Genomic DNA, 14298 nt, shown 5'->3' with positions numbered 1-14298 from the left:
TACCAAGACAGGCCATAGTACTTTGTTTCAGTATACTGCCATTATTTTAAGGTATTTTTGCAAGTATCTTTGGCAGTGTAGCCTTTAGAGTTAGGACTGCATTAATTTTTGCTAAGCTTATATTTTTAAACCCTTTAGAATATATAGCATATCCCACTATTCACAATGCAGATTGAACATATAAGGAAACAGTATTCTCCTCTTTCCCAAAGAAAACCTTAACAATTAAGTTAGATTTCAAAAAAAAAAAAACCAAATCCAAATCTAACCTGCTGTCTTGTAGCAAGAAAGATATTTGAATTTTTGATTTTTTTTTTCTGTCATCAAAAAAAGCAAGTTTCAAATGGCTTACTACCTCAGGTGTGGATCCAAAGTGAAAAGACAGTCCCACCGCTAAAAAGGTACCCCAACAGAATATAAATGATTATCTGCCAATACATTTCATAAGTGTAATTTAAGGCAGCCTAACATTAATTTTGATACAGCAATATCCATAATCTGATAGTGTATTCACTTTGGGGTTGCTCTGTCATTTACGCCAGGTAGACAGCACTCTGTCTACTAATGGATTTCTACATTATGTGATTCCCCTTTGGGAACCAAGTCTGCATTTGTGCTCACACTGCATTATGAAGAATGCAACTAGGGCCTGTTGTATTTAAGCTGTAACCATTCTTATTTTTCTGTACATGAAAAATTAAACTTATCACATACAATAGTGTGACATGTCATTTCACTCTTGGACAACTTCTACTTTCAATGTTGACCATCAATATAGCATAATAATTCAACTGGACCAAACAACGTACCAAAGACTTCAAAAGTTAGGTGGTTGTTGACCTTACATGCAAAAATGAAAATTAAGCACACTCCTGAACTTCAAGTGCTTTTACAGCTAAAGAACATTTTACAAATTATCATCAGCTGGAATGCCATTGCTAATAAAAGACACATGAAGCTGAACTGGCTTTTCAAGATCTGTCTCATCTGAAGAAGCAGTGGGGGAAAAATAAAAAAGGAAAAATTTATAAAGTATTTTAAGGAAATCCTCATTATCCAGAAATGGAAAAGCTTTCCATTGTCTGATCATTTGGTACTTCAAGGCGTAGTTGTAGATATTGTTCACTGATCTTAATTTTCAAATTGCTTAACAATAGTGCCTGTAAATATTTTAGATGGTCTAATATTTTACTTTTAGGATAATATAAAAATATAACAGAAAAAACTTATGTCTTCAATGAAGTATTTTCTGTGTATTTCTATAGTATGCTATATAAAATGTAAATCTAAATGCCATTATGACATTTTCAAATTTGATACTTCACAATACTGTCTCCCACAGCATCCTCATAGATAAGCTAAGGAAGTGTGGGCTTGATGATCAAGTAGTGAGGTGGATCGAGAACTGGTTGAAAGGAAGAAGGCAGAGAGTTGTGGTCAATGGCGCAGAATCTAGCTGGAGGTCTGTGACTAGTGGAGTTCCTCAGGGGTCGGTGCTGGGACCGGTGCTGTTTAATATTTTCATCAATGACCTGGATGAGGGAACTGAGTGCACCCTCAGCAAGTTTGCTGATGACACAAAACTGGGAGGAGTGGCTGACACACCAGAGGACTGTGCTGCCATTCAGCGAGACCTGGACAGGCTGGAGAGTTGGGCGGGGAGAAACTTGATGAAATTTAACAAGGGCAAGTGTAGAGTCTTGCATCTGGGGAAGAACAACCCCATGTACCAGTACAGGTTGGGGGTTGACCTGCTGGAAAGTAGTGAAGGGGAAAGGGACCTGGGGGTCCTGGTGGATAGGAGGATGACCATGAGCCAGCAATGTGCTCTTGTGGCCAAGAAGGCAAATGGCATCTTAGGGTGCATTAGAAAGGGAGTGGTTAGTAGGTCAAGAGAGGTTCTCCTCCCCCTCTACTCAGCCTTGGTGAGGCCGCATCTGGAATATTGCGTCCAGTTCTGGGCCCCTCAGTTCAAGAAGGACAGGGAATTGCTTGAAGGAGTCCAGCGCAGAGCCACAAAGATGATTAAGGGAGTGGAACATCTCCCTTATGAGGAGAGGCTGAGGGAGCTGGGTCTCTTTAGCTTGCAAAAGAGGAGACTGAGGGTTGACCTCATCAATGTTTACAAATATGTGAAGGGTAGGTGTCAGGATGATGGAGCTAGGCTTTTTTCAGTGATATCCAGTGATAGGACAAGGGGCAATGGGTGTAAACTGGAACATAGGAAGTTCCACGTTAACATCAGGAAGAACTTCTTTACTGTAAGAGTGACAGAGCACTGGAACAGGTTGCCCAGGGGGGTTGTGGAGTCTCCTACACTGGAGATATTCAAGGCCCGCCTGGACAAGTTCCTGTGTGATGTACTGTAGGTTACCCTGCTCTTGCAGGGGGGTTGGACTAGATGATCTTTTTAGGTCCCTTCCAACCCTTGGGATTCTGTGATTCTGTGATTCTGTAATAGACCTGAGATTTAGCTTTTGCAAACCTTGCTCCTGTTACAAAACAGAGATGCAAGATGGATTGCCAAGTTTATAAAAAACTATGGGCAGAAGGAGTTTTGAATTCATTTTCAAAAAATTATGTTGAGTGTTAATGTCTTAAATTACAAACACAGGCTGCTTCAAATAATCACACTTCCTAACTTTTCTCAGTGTGCCTACCCTGGCTCTTCCACAAAGCCAATATCTCAGCCACAGCAAAATATACAAATGGGCCACAATCCAGATCTAAATGTGTTTGTTTAGAAATATCAAAGACAATTTTTCTGTTCTAACACCAAAATAATTATCTCTAGCAAGCCGCCTCAAATTGAAGCAAATGCTGATGTCAGTGGAAGTTACAGGCATCCAGCATTTCTCCCCGTTAGTCTGCTTACACAACATGGTAAAAGCCTATCAGCTGCACATCAGTCAATAAGAAACTGATAGTACTTGGCAGTTTATCAGAATTTCGAAAGATCAGACCCTGCATGCTTCATCTTTTTGAGCTTTTAAAAAAGCTTTCACAAACTCCAAAACTTTTTTTATTTAGGATTGGTTCTGACAAATGCCTGTAACTCTTCAGTGGCAGAATCTGTTCTTTAATCTGCCAAAGTCTTCTGTGTATCTAAAATATTCTAAAAATACACGGAACAAATGTATGTGCTTGCCTTTATTGACATTTTGCATTCTCAGCAGACAAGCAATCATGTAAATTTACAAATTAATTCACATGCGACTGTGTTTATCATAAAATTTTTATACTCAAAATATAACATTATTTATCTAGTTCTTTTTATATTACATACATTTTCGATATTTGGAAAGCTATCTGCTACATTTACGTTACTGTAATACTTTATCAAGAATATTCTCAGTAGAAACTGCAAAAGTAGTGCTAGCTATTACCAATGCATGTTGGCTGAATTCCACTCCAGGTACCATCTGCTTGACAGAATCTTCTTGAAGAGCCTATTAGAATAAAAGGGGATCTGCACTGAAAGCTAACTTCAGATCTGTAGGTGAAACTTTTTCCATTGAGACGTCCTTCTGCTGGAGTACCAGGATCACCACAAAACACAGCTAATAAATAAAAAAAGGGGGGGAAAATGTTATTAAAAAATGCACATGCTTCAACTGAAGTATTGTTTTATGTGCAAGTCAGGCATAGCGATGAGTGCAAATGCTATGTTCATTTATCTGTGTAGGATTGTAGCTGTAGCTCAGATAAATTCTTGACAGCAATTTAACTGATACTGTTATTATAAGCATAAAACTTAACCTGGAAAAATAGACCTTTTAATTGAGACACTTAAATCCTGATTAGATTTGGATGACAAAGTAATTTTAAATCAGACAATGCTATATTGTAATGCTTCAAAGCGTATCCAGTTCTCATGTCGGTCACCCTCAGATGAGTAGGCTGGAAATTTTTCCCTAATTAAGTGAAAGGAAAAATGTTTGTCAGACTCCTGACAAGATTTCAGACATTGAAAAAGGTGATTTGGTAGATTTAGAAGAAGCTGAAAAACAAAGACAAAAAAGATATAAGGGTATGTAGTAGCCTTAAGATGAGAATAATTTAAAAAGAAGCTCAAGGCTATGAGCTTAAGGGTTAGGATCCTTGTTTTCTCCTGTTAATAGAAATGGGAACAGGGAAGAAAGAAAAAGTGTAAGGGAAAAATTTAATCCTGCTCACCACGAGTCAAATTCAGAAAATTCAGAAAGATTATCAGTAAAGCAAACGGTGATGGGTCCAATTGGGTAATAAGGGATAGAGGGACTTTGGGGAAAGCAAGAAGACCATAACCTGAAATGGGCACAGCCATTCAATTTCAACAACAACATAATAACATACGCTTTTTGGAAAAAGCAGGCAGAATCCTGCAGCAATCCATGTATTACCTAATCTAGCTAAGCCCTTTTTATACTTTGAGAAATTTGCTATAGGCTAAGGCAACTGATTGTAGCTTTGGTGAAGCCGAACACAACTGTATCCTGAAAACTTACGCAAACATTGTGGGATGTCTCCCCGCCAAAATCCTCGACCCTCACAGGAGAGAATAGCTGTGTTAGATAGCTGATAGCCTTCTGCACAGCTGTAACTCACACTGGCACCCCAGCGATAATCAGATCCTTCCACTTTCCCATAGAGTACTGGTGGAGGGGGGCCACAGGTAATAGCTATGTCACAGAAAAAGAGAATTTACAATTTCAAGACTTTATAGGGTTTTGGAGAATGCAACATAATATCTACTCATATTTTTAAAACTAAAAAAATAAAAATATTTCATACTGTTCAGTTCCAACAAAGCATTCCTGTGCTGACAAAGTAGCCTGTAATAGAAAACCAACTTAAATACAAAAATACAACCTCTAAGTTCAGGAAGACCATGAGCTCTAGGTTGCTGGAAGCCAAAAGAGTATATAGCTTACCAAGCTCTGAATCTCTTCACTACATATTCATTACTGATTATTATTGGCAACAGGCTACTGAGCTAAGTAAATTTTTTTCAATAAATACGATTTCTTTAAATAAATATGCTTCTATGATTCTATAATTCTAAATACTTGGATTTTATTTTGAACTAATTTTGCAGCACTTTTTAAAGTCCTTAATATAGCTTTTTTAAATTCACCTATTCGTTTTCTAAGGTTTTCAGCACACAATAAACACTGACTGTTTTGGTAGTCAGTGGCTACAACTCTTAAAAAATATTTGATGATTTCCAGCTTCTGAAAGACTGCCCAGAATGACGAAAACTGGAATGACCAATTTTATATTTACACATCAGTTCCTTCAACAAAAATCACACCCATAAAATCACAGACATTTATTTTTACAACAGAAAATGTGGTCAGTCAAATACAGATGCCAAAATTCAATTAGTAGGCTAGACTTAGACATCACTTAGTGCAGTGCTAGATACGTTGGCAGTCTAGGCCTTTTACAAGCAGAAGACACCCTAGGCTGTTAAAATTGACTCCCTCAGATGCTCCAGTAGTGCTAACAATTTTTGCCAGACTGCCTTATTTGCCTTTTAGCCTCATGCCCCCTATGACCTTTATGTTGGTACTTCTAATTAGCTATTTGTGAAGCATCTTTTTGGCTATTTATTATGACTGCACTACTGCAACAAGGGAATCTTTTACAGAAAATCTGGCTTCTACAAAATTCTGTAAAGGATCCCTTTACAGAACTTTGGCCATCTAATCCAAGATAAAAGGTCCCTCCTAGTGTTTTAAACTGAGCATTGTGATAATCTTCATTTAAAACTGATTTCGTTCTAGTAGTCATTACTGTTGCTATTCTAACTAATATTATAGTACAGCATATGTGTAAAATAAATACAAATTTTACAGAAATACTTATCTAAATGTTTTAGTACATTTGCATATTTATTGTCCCAGAGAATATTTTGACAACTTTTTTATAAATGAAGACACTGATTAGTGAATTTCACATATATAATATATATGTACCTATATACATATATACAAAACTATAAAAATACAAACCAGTATTTGTAAATCGATTAAGTTCAAATACACACCTTTGCAAATTGGTTTACTCTGGTTCCAAGTGCTATCTTTTATACAACGCATAGTAGATGAACTGGCAGGCTCCATCAAGTATCCTGGATTGCACTGATAGCTGACAGTCTTATTAAAGGTAAAATCATTTCCAAACTGAATTCCATTTGCTAATCCACCTGGATCTCCACAGCTGATCACTAGTGAGGAAAAGAAAAAAGGTAGGATTTTTTCAATTAACATGGAATGAAACACTGAACTACGTATAGCTAATGTCCTTTTTTGTAATGCGCAAAAGAAAAATTTTGATCAATATGTTTGTCATAAAATTAAACCCATGATCTTTGATTCTTAGCTAAAAATTAGTATTTTTGAGGCATTGCAATAGCGTGGGCCAAATATTATGCTTTTTAAATACAGCACCTTAAGCTGGCATGGTCTACTTCAGACTGCTATGTGGTTCAGACTGTGGTAGTTCTGACAAGAATTTTTCTTCCTCCATTGTGGGATCTGTCACATTATGCTTAATGTTGATGGTGCAATGTGATTCCAGGCTAAAGGAAACTCTACAGGAACACCTATTCTTGGAATAATGCTATACTTCAATGTTGATATTCATAAGGTAAATAAATACAAGAAGTTGGATACCTATGTATCCACCTTAAAAAAGTTCTGGAAACATCTAGTATTTTTCAAAAGGGCATGTACCTTTAGATATATGAAATATTCATGTATTACAAAAGAGAGGAATGAGGAAGAATCACATAATCATAGAATAGTTAGGGTTGTAAAGGACCTTAAGATCATCTAGTTCCAACCCCCTGCCATGGGCAGGGACACCTCACACTAAACCATGTCACCCAAGGCTTTGTCCAACCTGGCCTTGAACACCGCCAGGGATGGAGCATTCACAACCTCCCTGGGCAACCCATTCCAGTGCCTCACCACCCTAACAGGAAAGAAATGTGTTATTTTATCTAACAAAATAATCATTTTCAGTAGGAAGGCTGGATGACTTACTACCTTAAAACTTTAGAGGAAGAAAGTGCATTTCTGACCTGTGCAGTCTGGAGCAGTGCCAGTCCATGTCCCATTAGCAGTACAATGTCTGGTAGTCAACCCTGAAGTTTTATAACCTTCCCAGCAGGCATAAATAACTGAGCTGGAGAACAATATTCCATCCGTGTATATTATCATACCATTAGCTGGAGTGCCAGGATTCCCACAAGACACAGCTGTGAAGGAAAGGGTAAAAAATATCAGCACTTTCATGATAGCTGACTAACTGGAAAAAGAAAAAAGAAAAGAAAAAAGTAGGTCAATAGTCCATCTTTAAAAAAAAAAAAAAACTACATTATGTTTAGTGAGAAAAAGTTTAATACATGTATTCTTGAATCAGTATCTTTATTCTCTTTGTTAATATGATCATTTTACTTGCATTTGTTCTGTTTTGTTTCTTCTATTGCTAATTCAAATAGTTTGCACTGCTTGTTCCATTCCACCCAATACAGTCACTGGAGAGAAAAAAGCTCAATCAGGACTTTCTGACAGACTTGCTGTCCTGGGTTTACCAGGAGCCGTTTTGCTTCTTCTTAGTAACTGGTGCAAGCTCTGTGTTTTGACTTTCAGCCTGGGCAGAGAGCTGATAACACCGATTGTTTTTAACTGTTGTTAAGTGATGTTTATTCTGGCCAAGGACTTTGCGAGTCTCATGCTCTGCCGGGGATGAGGGGAGGTGGGAGGAAGCAGAGACAGGACACCTGACCTAAGCTAGCCAAAGAGGTATTCCATACCACAGCACGTCATGCGCAGGGAGGTAACTGGGAGTTACCCGAAAGGGCACGGTCTCTCTTGGGGGGGGGGTCGAACTCGTTCAGCGGTGGTATCGTATTCTCTTCTCTTGTTATTTTCTCTAATCAATATTATCATTGGTGGCAGCAGCAGTGATTTGTGTTATAACTTATTTACTGGGCTGTTCTTATCTCAACCCGTGGGAGTTACATTCTCTCGATCCTCCTCCCCATCCCTCCGGGAGCGGGGAGGGTCGGGGGGTGTGTGTGTGTGTGTGTGTGTGTGTGAGTGAACGAGCTTTTGTGGTTGAGTCTAAACCACGACACTTGCTTCTGTTTGTCTTTGGGCACGTTCTTCTGTTTTATTCCTGTCTTCTAGTATCTCTTCTTTCAACTGTAAAAATGCATAAATAGTAAACTATGATCTTTCTGATGATTTCTTTTTTTTAATAAAGAAAAATACATACATTCTGTATTGGCATCCATACCTTTTCAGCATCTGTGGCTATACATTAAGACAATTACTATGTTTCATCCTTTTACACCCAAGATTTGATAATCGTGCATTTTACTTTGACTACATGTTGCTTTTCTGGAAGGGTTTAGTAGTTTGTCTGTTTTTCCAATGGAACAGCCAATCTGAGAAGTATTTGTTTGTTTGTTTTGTATTTTTCTAACAACTTTTCTGTAAAGCATCTTTATTAGATCATGCCAGCAGACAAGTCACTGGCAGAAATATAGTAACATTCCATTGATGGACAGACTACTCCATATGAATAAATTAAAATAAAACTATCATGAGGTTAAGAGGTTAATACGGTTAATAAAAACTTATTAAGAAATGTGCATCTAAATCAAACTCTTTCCTTCAGTCTTCCATGGAGTTATGAAGTGGGTTTTAAGACTGGAAGGACGTACTTCAACAGTCTTTTGCACAGCTTTCAAGAGCTGGCAACTCCTTTCTACTCTTCTCACAGCACAAGTAAGTGCAGTCTCTTGTGAAATGAAATGATCTGTCTAATACAATGATACGATCGAATATAAGTATGATTAAACTTAATGGCTTGGAATATCATGGTGGATTAGCCTTGGCTAACAACCAAATGCCTACCCAGCCAGTCACTCACTGCCCCCTTCTCAGCAGGAAGGATGACAAATCTCATGGGTTGAGATTAAGACACGGAAAATGCTTGCTAATTACCACTGAGCACAAAACAGATGCTACTTGTGGACAATTCCTTTAATTCACTGCCAATTAAATTTGGATAGGGACAAAAAGATAGGCATTAAAACAACACCTTTCCTCCCCTCTTTCCCAGAGTTATCTTCATTCTGTCAGGCTTCTCTACCTGCCCAAGTGCTGTAGAAGGGGCAGAGGATGGGGAGTTACAGTCACTACATAGCAGTTTGTCTCTGCTGCTCCTTCCTCCTTAGAGAACTGGAGGAATTCCAGTTGTCATTATACCCTGAACTGCAAAAAAAGAAGCATGGTCAGTGAGTCAAGATTTTCCCCCTCTACTCCAGTTTTGTGAGATCCTACCTGGAGTACCACATCTGTCTCTAGGGCACCCAGCACAAGAAAGGCCTGTTGGAGTAGGTCCAGAGGAAGGCTACAAAAATGATCAGAGGGCTGGACACCTCTCTGAAGAAAGGCTGAGAGAGTTGGGACTGTTCAGTCTGGAGAAGAGAAGGTTCTGGAGAGACCTTATTGTGATATTTCAGGTTGAGTAGGGCTTTGAGCAACCTTATCTACTGGAAGATGTCCCTGCCCATAGCAGAGATGTTGGACTAGATTATCTTTCAAGATCCCTTCCAACCCAAAATGTTCTATGTTGCTATGCTAATATGAATAAATCAAATTAAAGACCATGTGATTCTGTGATATGTGCAGATACTGGTCAAGATGGAACACTGAGCTGCATTAAGAAAGCTTAGATGCAATGATTTACAGAATATATCTGCAGAGAACAAGCCTGCAAATACTTAATATTTGGCAAAATGGTAATTTGAGAGTAGCTGACAATAAAATAATCCTTAAACTACTTATAATACTTATTTTACCAATTAAATTTCCTCATATTTCCTTAATTGAATCTATTACATCTTCCTATTTAAGTGACTCACAGAATGAAAGCATCACAGAATGGCCGAGATTGGAAAGGATCTCTGGAAGTAACCTGGACAAGCAAGACCACTAAGTGCTAGTTGCCCAGGAACATATAGAATCATAGAATAGTTAGGGTTGGAAAGGACCTTAAGATCATCTACTTCCAACCCCCTGCCATGGGCAGGGACACCTCACACTAAACCATGCCACACAAGGCTTTGTCCAACCTGGCCTTGAACACCACCAGGGATGGAGCATTCATAACCTCCCTGGGCAACCCATTCCAGTGCCTCACCACCCTAACAGGAAAGAATTTCTTCCTTATAACCAGTCTAAACTTCCCCTGTTTAAGTTTTAACCCGTTACCCCTTGTCCTGTCACTACAGTCCCTAATGAATAGTCCACCCCCAGTATCCCTATAGCCCCCCTTCAGGTACTGGAAAGCTGCTATGAGGTCTATCCAGATGGATTTTGATTGGTATATCCAGATGGCTTTTGATTGTCTCCAAGGATGGAGACTCCACCACCTCTCTGGGCAACCTGTGCCAAGTGCTCAGTCATCCTCACTGTAAAAACAGTATTTCCTGAATTTAAGACCTCCTGCGCACATTGCCTCTTGTCCTGTCACTGGGCACCACTGAAAAGAGCCTGTGGTGCCATCTTCTGTGCACCCTGCCTTTAGATATTCAAGTATGTTGATAAGATTCCCCCTGAGCCTTGTCTTCCTTAGGCTCAACAGTCTCTTTGAGCCTTTCTTCACAGAACAGATGCTTTAGTTCCTTCTTCATCTTAATAGCCCTTTGTTGAACCGTCTCCAGGAAGTCCATGTCTCTCTAGTAAGACAGCTCTAGTGAGGCAGCCAAAACTGGACGCAGCACTCCAGCTGCTGCCTCACCAGTGCTGAGTAGAGGGGAAGGATCACTTCCCTCCCACGGCAGCATGGGATACCATTAACCTTCTTTGCAGCAAGGGCACTTTTCTGAACTTTTTGTTCAGCTTGGTGTCCTCCAGGAATCCCAACTGGATGGCCCCCAGCATAATAGTTAGAATGTAATAATGTAGAAACTTACAATGTAATGGTTATAGATTATAGGATTCATTAAAATGAACACAATTTGCCAATTAAAAATTATTCTGAGTATTACTGATATTTGGAGTAATACCTAATTGTCTGTTTTAATGAAGTCTTATTCACTTTTTATGTGTAAAAATTTCAAATACGACAGAGAAAAATTAAGTAGTTTGGAACTTGAACTTATAGGGTTGAAAAGGTGTTCTTCACCTAATCTCATGCTTATTTATAGTAAACAGGAAACAACTGAAGGAGAAGAGAAAAATGGAAAGAAAAGTGGGGCTTTTTTGACTTTGTGTTTTGGTTTGCTTTCTTCTTTCTGAAAACAGACTGTTGAAGCAAAAAGATAAAGAAAGGAAAAACAGCAGCATCGAACACCTCTATTTGCACTGAGTGCTGCTGTCCTACTATACCTAATGTCTTCATGCAAGGGAAGAAGAAAGGATATTGAAAAAGTTCAATTTCCTGCTGAAAATACTGATCCTATGCCCACTGCCATTTTCATACATTTATGGCGATATCTACATTGATAGAAGATTAGTCTGTGAAAAAGAACAATTATTAGATTAGGATACTGTGATAAAATTCCTAGGTGAAAAAAATAAAATGAACAAACCATTTTTTCCTAACTTCCATTTTATAATTCAGCACAGCAGACAACAGATATTACAGAATCCATCAACTACAATTAATTAGACAAAGTAGCTTTTCCAATATCTTGGAAAACAAGAATTAATTTTAAAACTGAATCTAAGGTCTTCCATTACTGCTTTCTAATTCTGACAGTGCATAAAAAGTGTAAAAAAGATTTATTATTTTTTATCTAAAATGTGATTTCTGGAAACTTTCTCAGTTACATTTCATCTGAAAGAGCTAGCATACAGTGTATCTCATAAAAAGTAGTCTAACTTATGTGGAGAAATAGATATTAATTTATACTTAGTTAAGAATACATTATTTTATGATCTGTTCATGCATAGACATTACATAGAAAGAGAAAATGAAAATATTTAATTGTTAGAAGATGGATGACAGCTTTATTTATCACCCCATTTTCATATCTTCAATCAGATGCATTTGTTTAATTTTACATTTAACTCATGTACGTATTCTCTACTTTCATGCTCAGTATTTGTTTAACTAAGATTATTTTATTACAACCTTCTCTTAAATACATATTCCAAAACTTTGTAAGTTTGGATGCAGATTTTCAAGCAAGAAATTAACCGCTGGCAAATTCTTTAATACCAAGTTTCTGCAGAGCAATTTGAAAGTGTATTTCTGGCATAGAACTTCTTTTTAATGAAATAATAGAATGCCATTAATAAATGCCATTCAATGGTGTCATAAATTCCTGTCCTGGGTTCAGCAGTAGCAGTCATTTTTCTCCTTCTTAGTAGCTGGTGCAGTGCTGTAGTTTTTGACTTTCAGCCTAGGAACAGCGCTGGTAACACCAATGTTTTTAGTTGTTGCTTGGTAATGTTTACTCTGACCAAGGACTTTGTGAGCCTCATGCTCTGCCAGGGAGGAGGGGAAGCCAGAAGGAAGCAGAGACAGGACACCTGACCCAAACTAGCCAAAGAGGTATTCCATACCACAGCACATCATGCCCATGCATGTCAAACTAGGGGCAGTTACCTGGAAGGGCTAGATCACTGCTGGGGTCAGGCTGGGTATCAGTCGGCGGGTGGTGAGCGGTTGTATTCTCTTCCTTTGTTATTTCCCTTATCATTATTACTACTGTTGGTAGCAGTAGTGGCTTTGTGTTACACCTTAGTTACTGGGCTGTTCTTATCTCAACCCATGGGAGTTACATTCTTTCGATTCTCCTCCCCATCCCTCCGGGAGCAGAGGGGAGGAAGGGAGGTGGAGTGTGAGAGTGAGCTGCATGGCTGGGCTTAAACCACAGCAATGCCAATGGTATCAATACCTACCTTCACACACAGGCTGTATACCGGACCAGGAACTGTTAAGCAGGCATGTTCGCTCTGCAGATCCCCTCAGCTGATAACCCATTTCACACGAGAAACGGAGCAGACTTTTTATTTTGAACTCATCCCCTAGTCTAGACCCATGAGCTGGTACTCCTGGATCATCACAATAGCCAGGATTATTTCCTATAAAACACAACAGAACAAAATCATTGGAAGAGATTCTATGAGCAAATGTAGCAGTAGTGAAAATATTCTCTTGCAAATAGTACTATTAACAGCATTGTTTCTGTTACAATTGATCACTTTTCTTCCACTGTGAGGGTGGGAAACCAAAGCCAAAGATGAAAATGACATGTCTTTTTAACCTTATCTTGGACCTATATAGACCCAAGCATAAAATGTGATAAAAATAAAATATAAAAGTTGCAAACATAGGAAGAACCTCTGTCATTTATCGGCAGTTCAACGAATTTATTGTCCTTTTGATATAACACTTTCTACACTATATTGTTCAACAGAGATAGATTTCTCTTTTTCCTGAGGAACTGCCTTGCTCTCAAGATGGTGTCACATCATGTTCAAACTTAGGAAATTCAATTCTGCATCAGCAACAATGTTGCAGTTACACTAGATATATTTTCCCCGTCATGGCAGATGGCTACAATGATCTTTAATGATTTAAGTATCTATTAGTCTATAAAAATACTATCATATTTGTGACTGATATCGGAAAAGTCTAAATTATTAGCAATTAAAATCTCTTTCCACCAGCATAGGAATTTATCTTGTGGTGGCATACAGTGGGTATCAGCACTAGAGGTCTCTGACCTTAAAATTTTGAAGTGTTCGTGCAATCTCAGATCCGGCATTTTATACTGGATAAAAAGGTGAAAGTGACAAATGTGGGCTTCAGATAAGCAAAAAGCCAATTTTGTGTGGAAAAAAAATATTTCTCATTAGGAAACTTTCAGCTCTAAGTAAGCGTTCCCTTACAAAACTTATTAATACTGTGGATGTCATTAGTAGCAAATCCTTGTCTGAGCTCTTGACTTCAACAAAACTATGCAATGTTTTATGGCTTCTGAATTTGCATAGTTAGTCTAGGGGAGAATAAACTGTTCTTGTACTTCCTGACAGCACTAAGAACATTACAGAGGTTTCTAGTATTTGCACATTGTGGCACTAATAAAGAATATTGAGTTAAAAGAGTTATGTAAGAGTTACTGTAACTCTTACATAAAGTTACTGTAAGTTAAAAGAGGAATATAATGTATGAAATTTACATCTACGACTTTTGTTTTGGTGTTTTTTAATCAACATTTTCCTATTTGACAACCTGTATTTACACAAAACAGTATTCATAAAAATAAAATTTAATACATGC

At 38.1% G+C, this 14298-nt stretch overlaps 1 protein-coding gene across 1 annotated transcript in view; it reads right to left on the bottom strand.

The window, feature by feature from the left end:
* Window positions 1-14298, bottom strand: part of CSMD1 (CUB and Sushi multiple domains 1) — a 1149005-nt gene that overhangs the window by 24075 nt on the left and 1110632 nt on the right. Inside the window, exons 57-61 of the mRNA XM_065681530.1 lie at window positions 12915-13097; window positions 7070-7246; window positions 6032-6211; window positions 4488-4661; window positions 3387-3560 (exon numbers count right to left, since the gene is read on the bottom strand). Of these exons, the coding sequence (XP_065537602.1) occupies window positions 3387-3560; window positions 4488-4661; window positions 6032-6211; window positions 7070-7246; window positions 12915-13097 (888 nt within the window). The remainder of the gene's footprint in view (window positions 1-3386; window positions 3561-4487; window positions 4662-6031; window positions 6212-7069; window positions 7247-12914; window positions 13098-14298) is intronic.

Source organism: Lathamus discolor, chromosome 5, assembly GCF_037157495.1.
Source record: "Lathamus discolor isolate bLatDis1 chromosome 5, bLatDis1.hap1, whole genome shotgun sequence".
Classification (NCBI taxonomy): domain Eukaryota; kingdom Metazoa; phylum Chordata; class Aves; order Psittaciformes; family Psittacidae; genus Lathamus; species Lathamus discolor.
The sequence above is the reverse complement of the archived record's forward strand: the minus strand, read 5'-3'. Positions and strand labels throughout refer to the sequence as shown.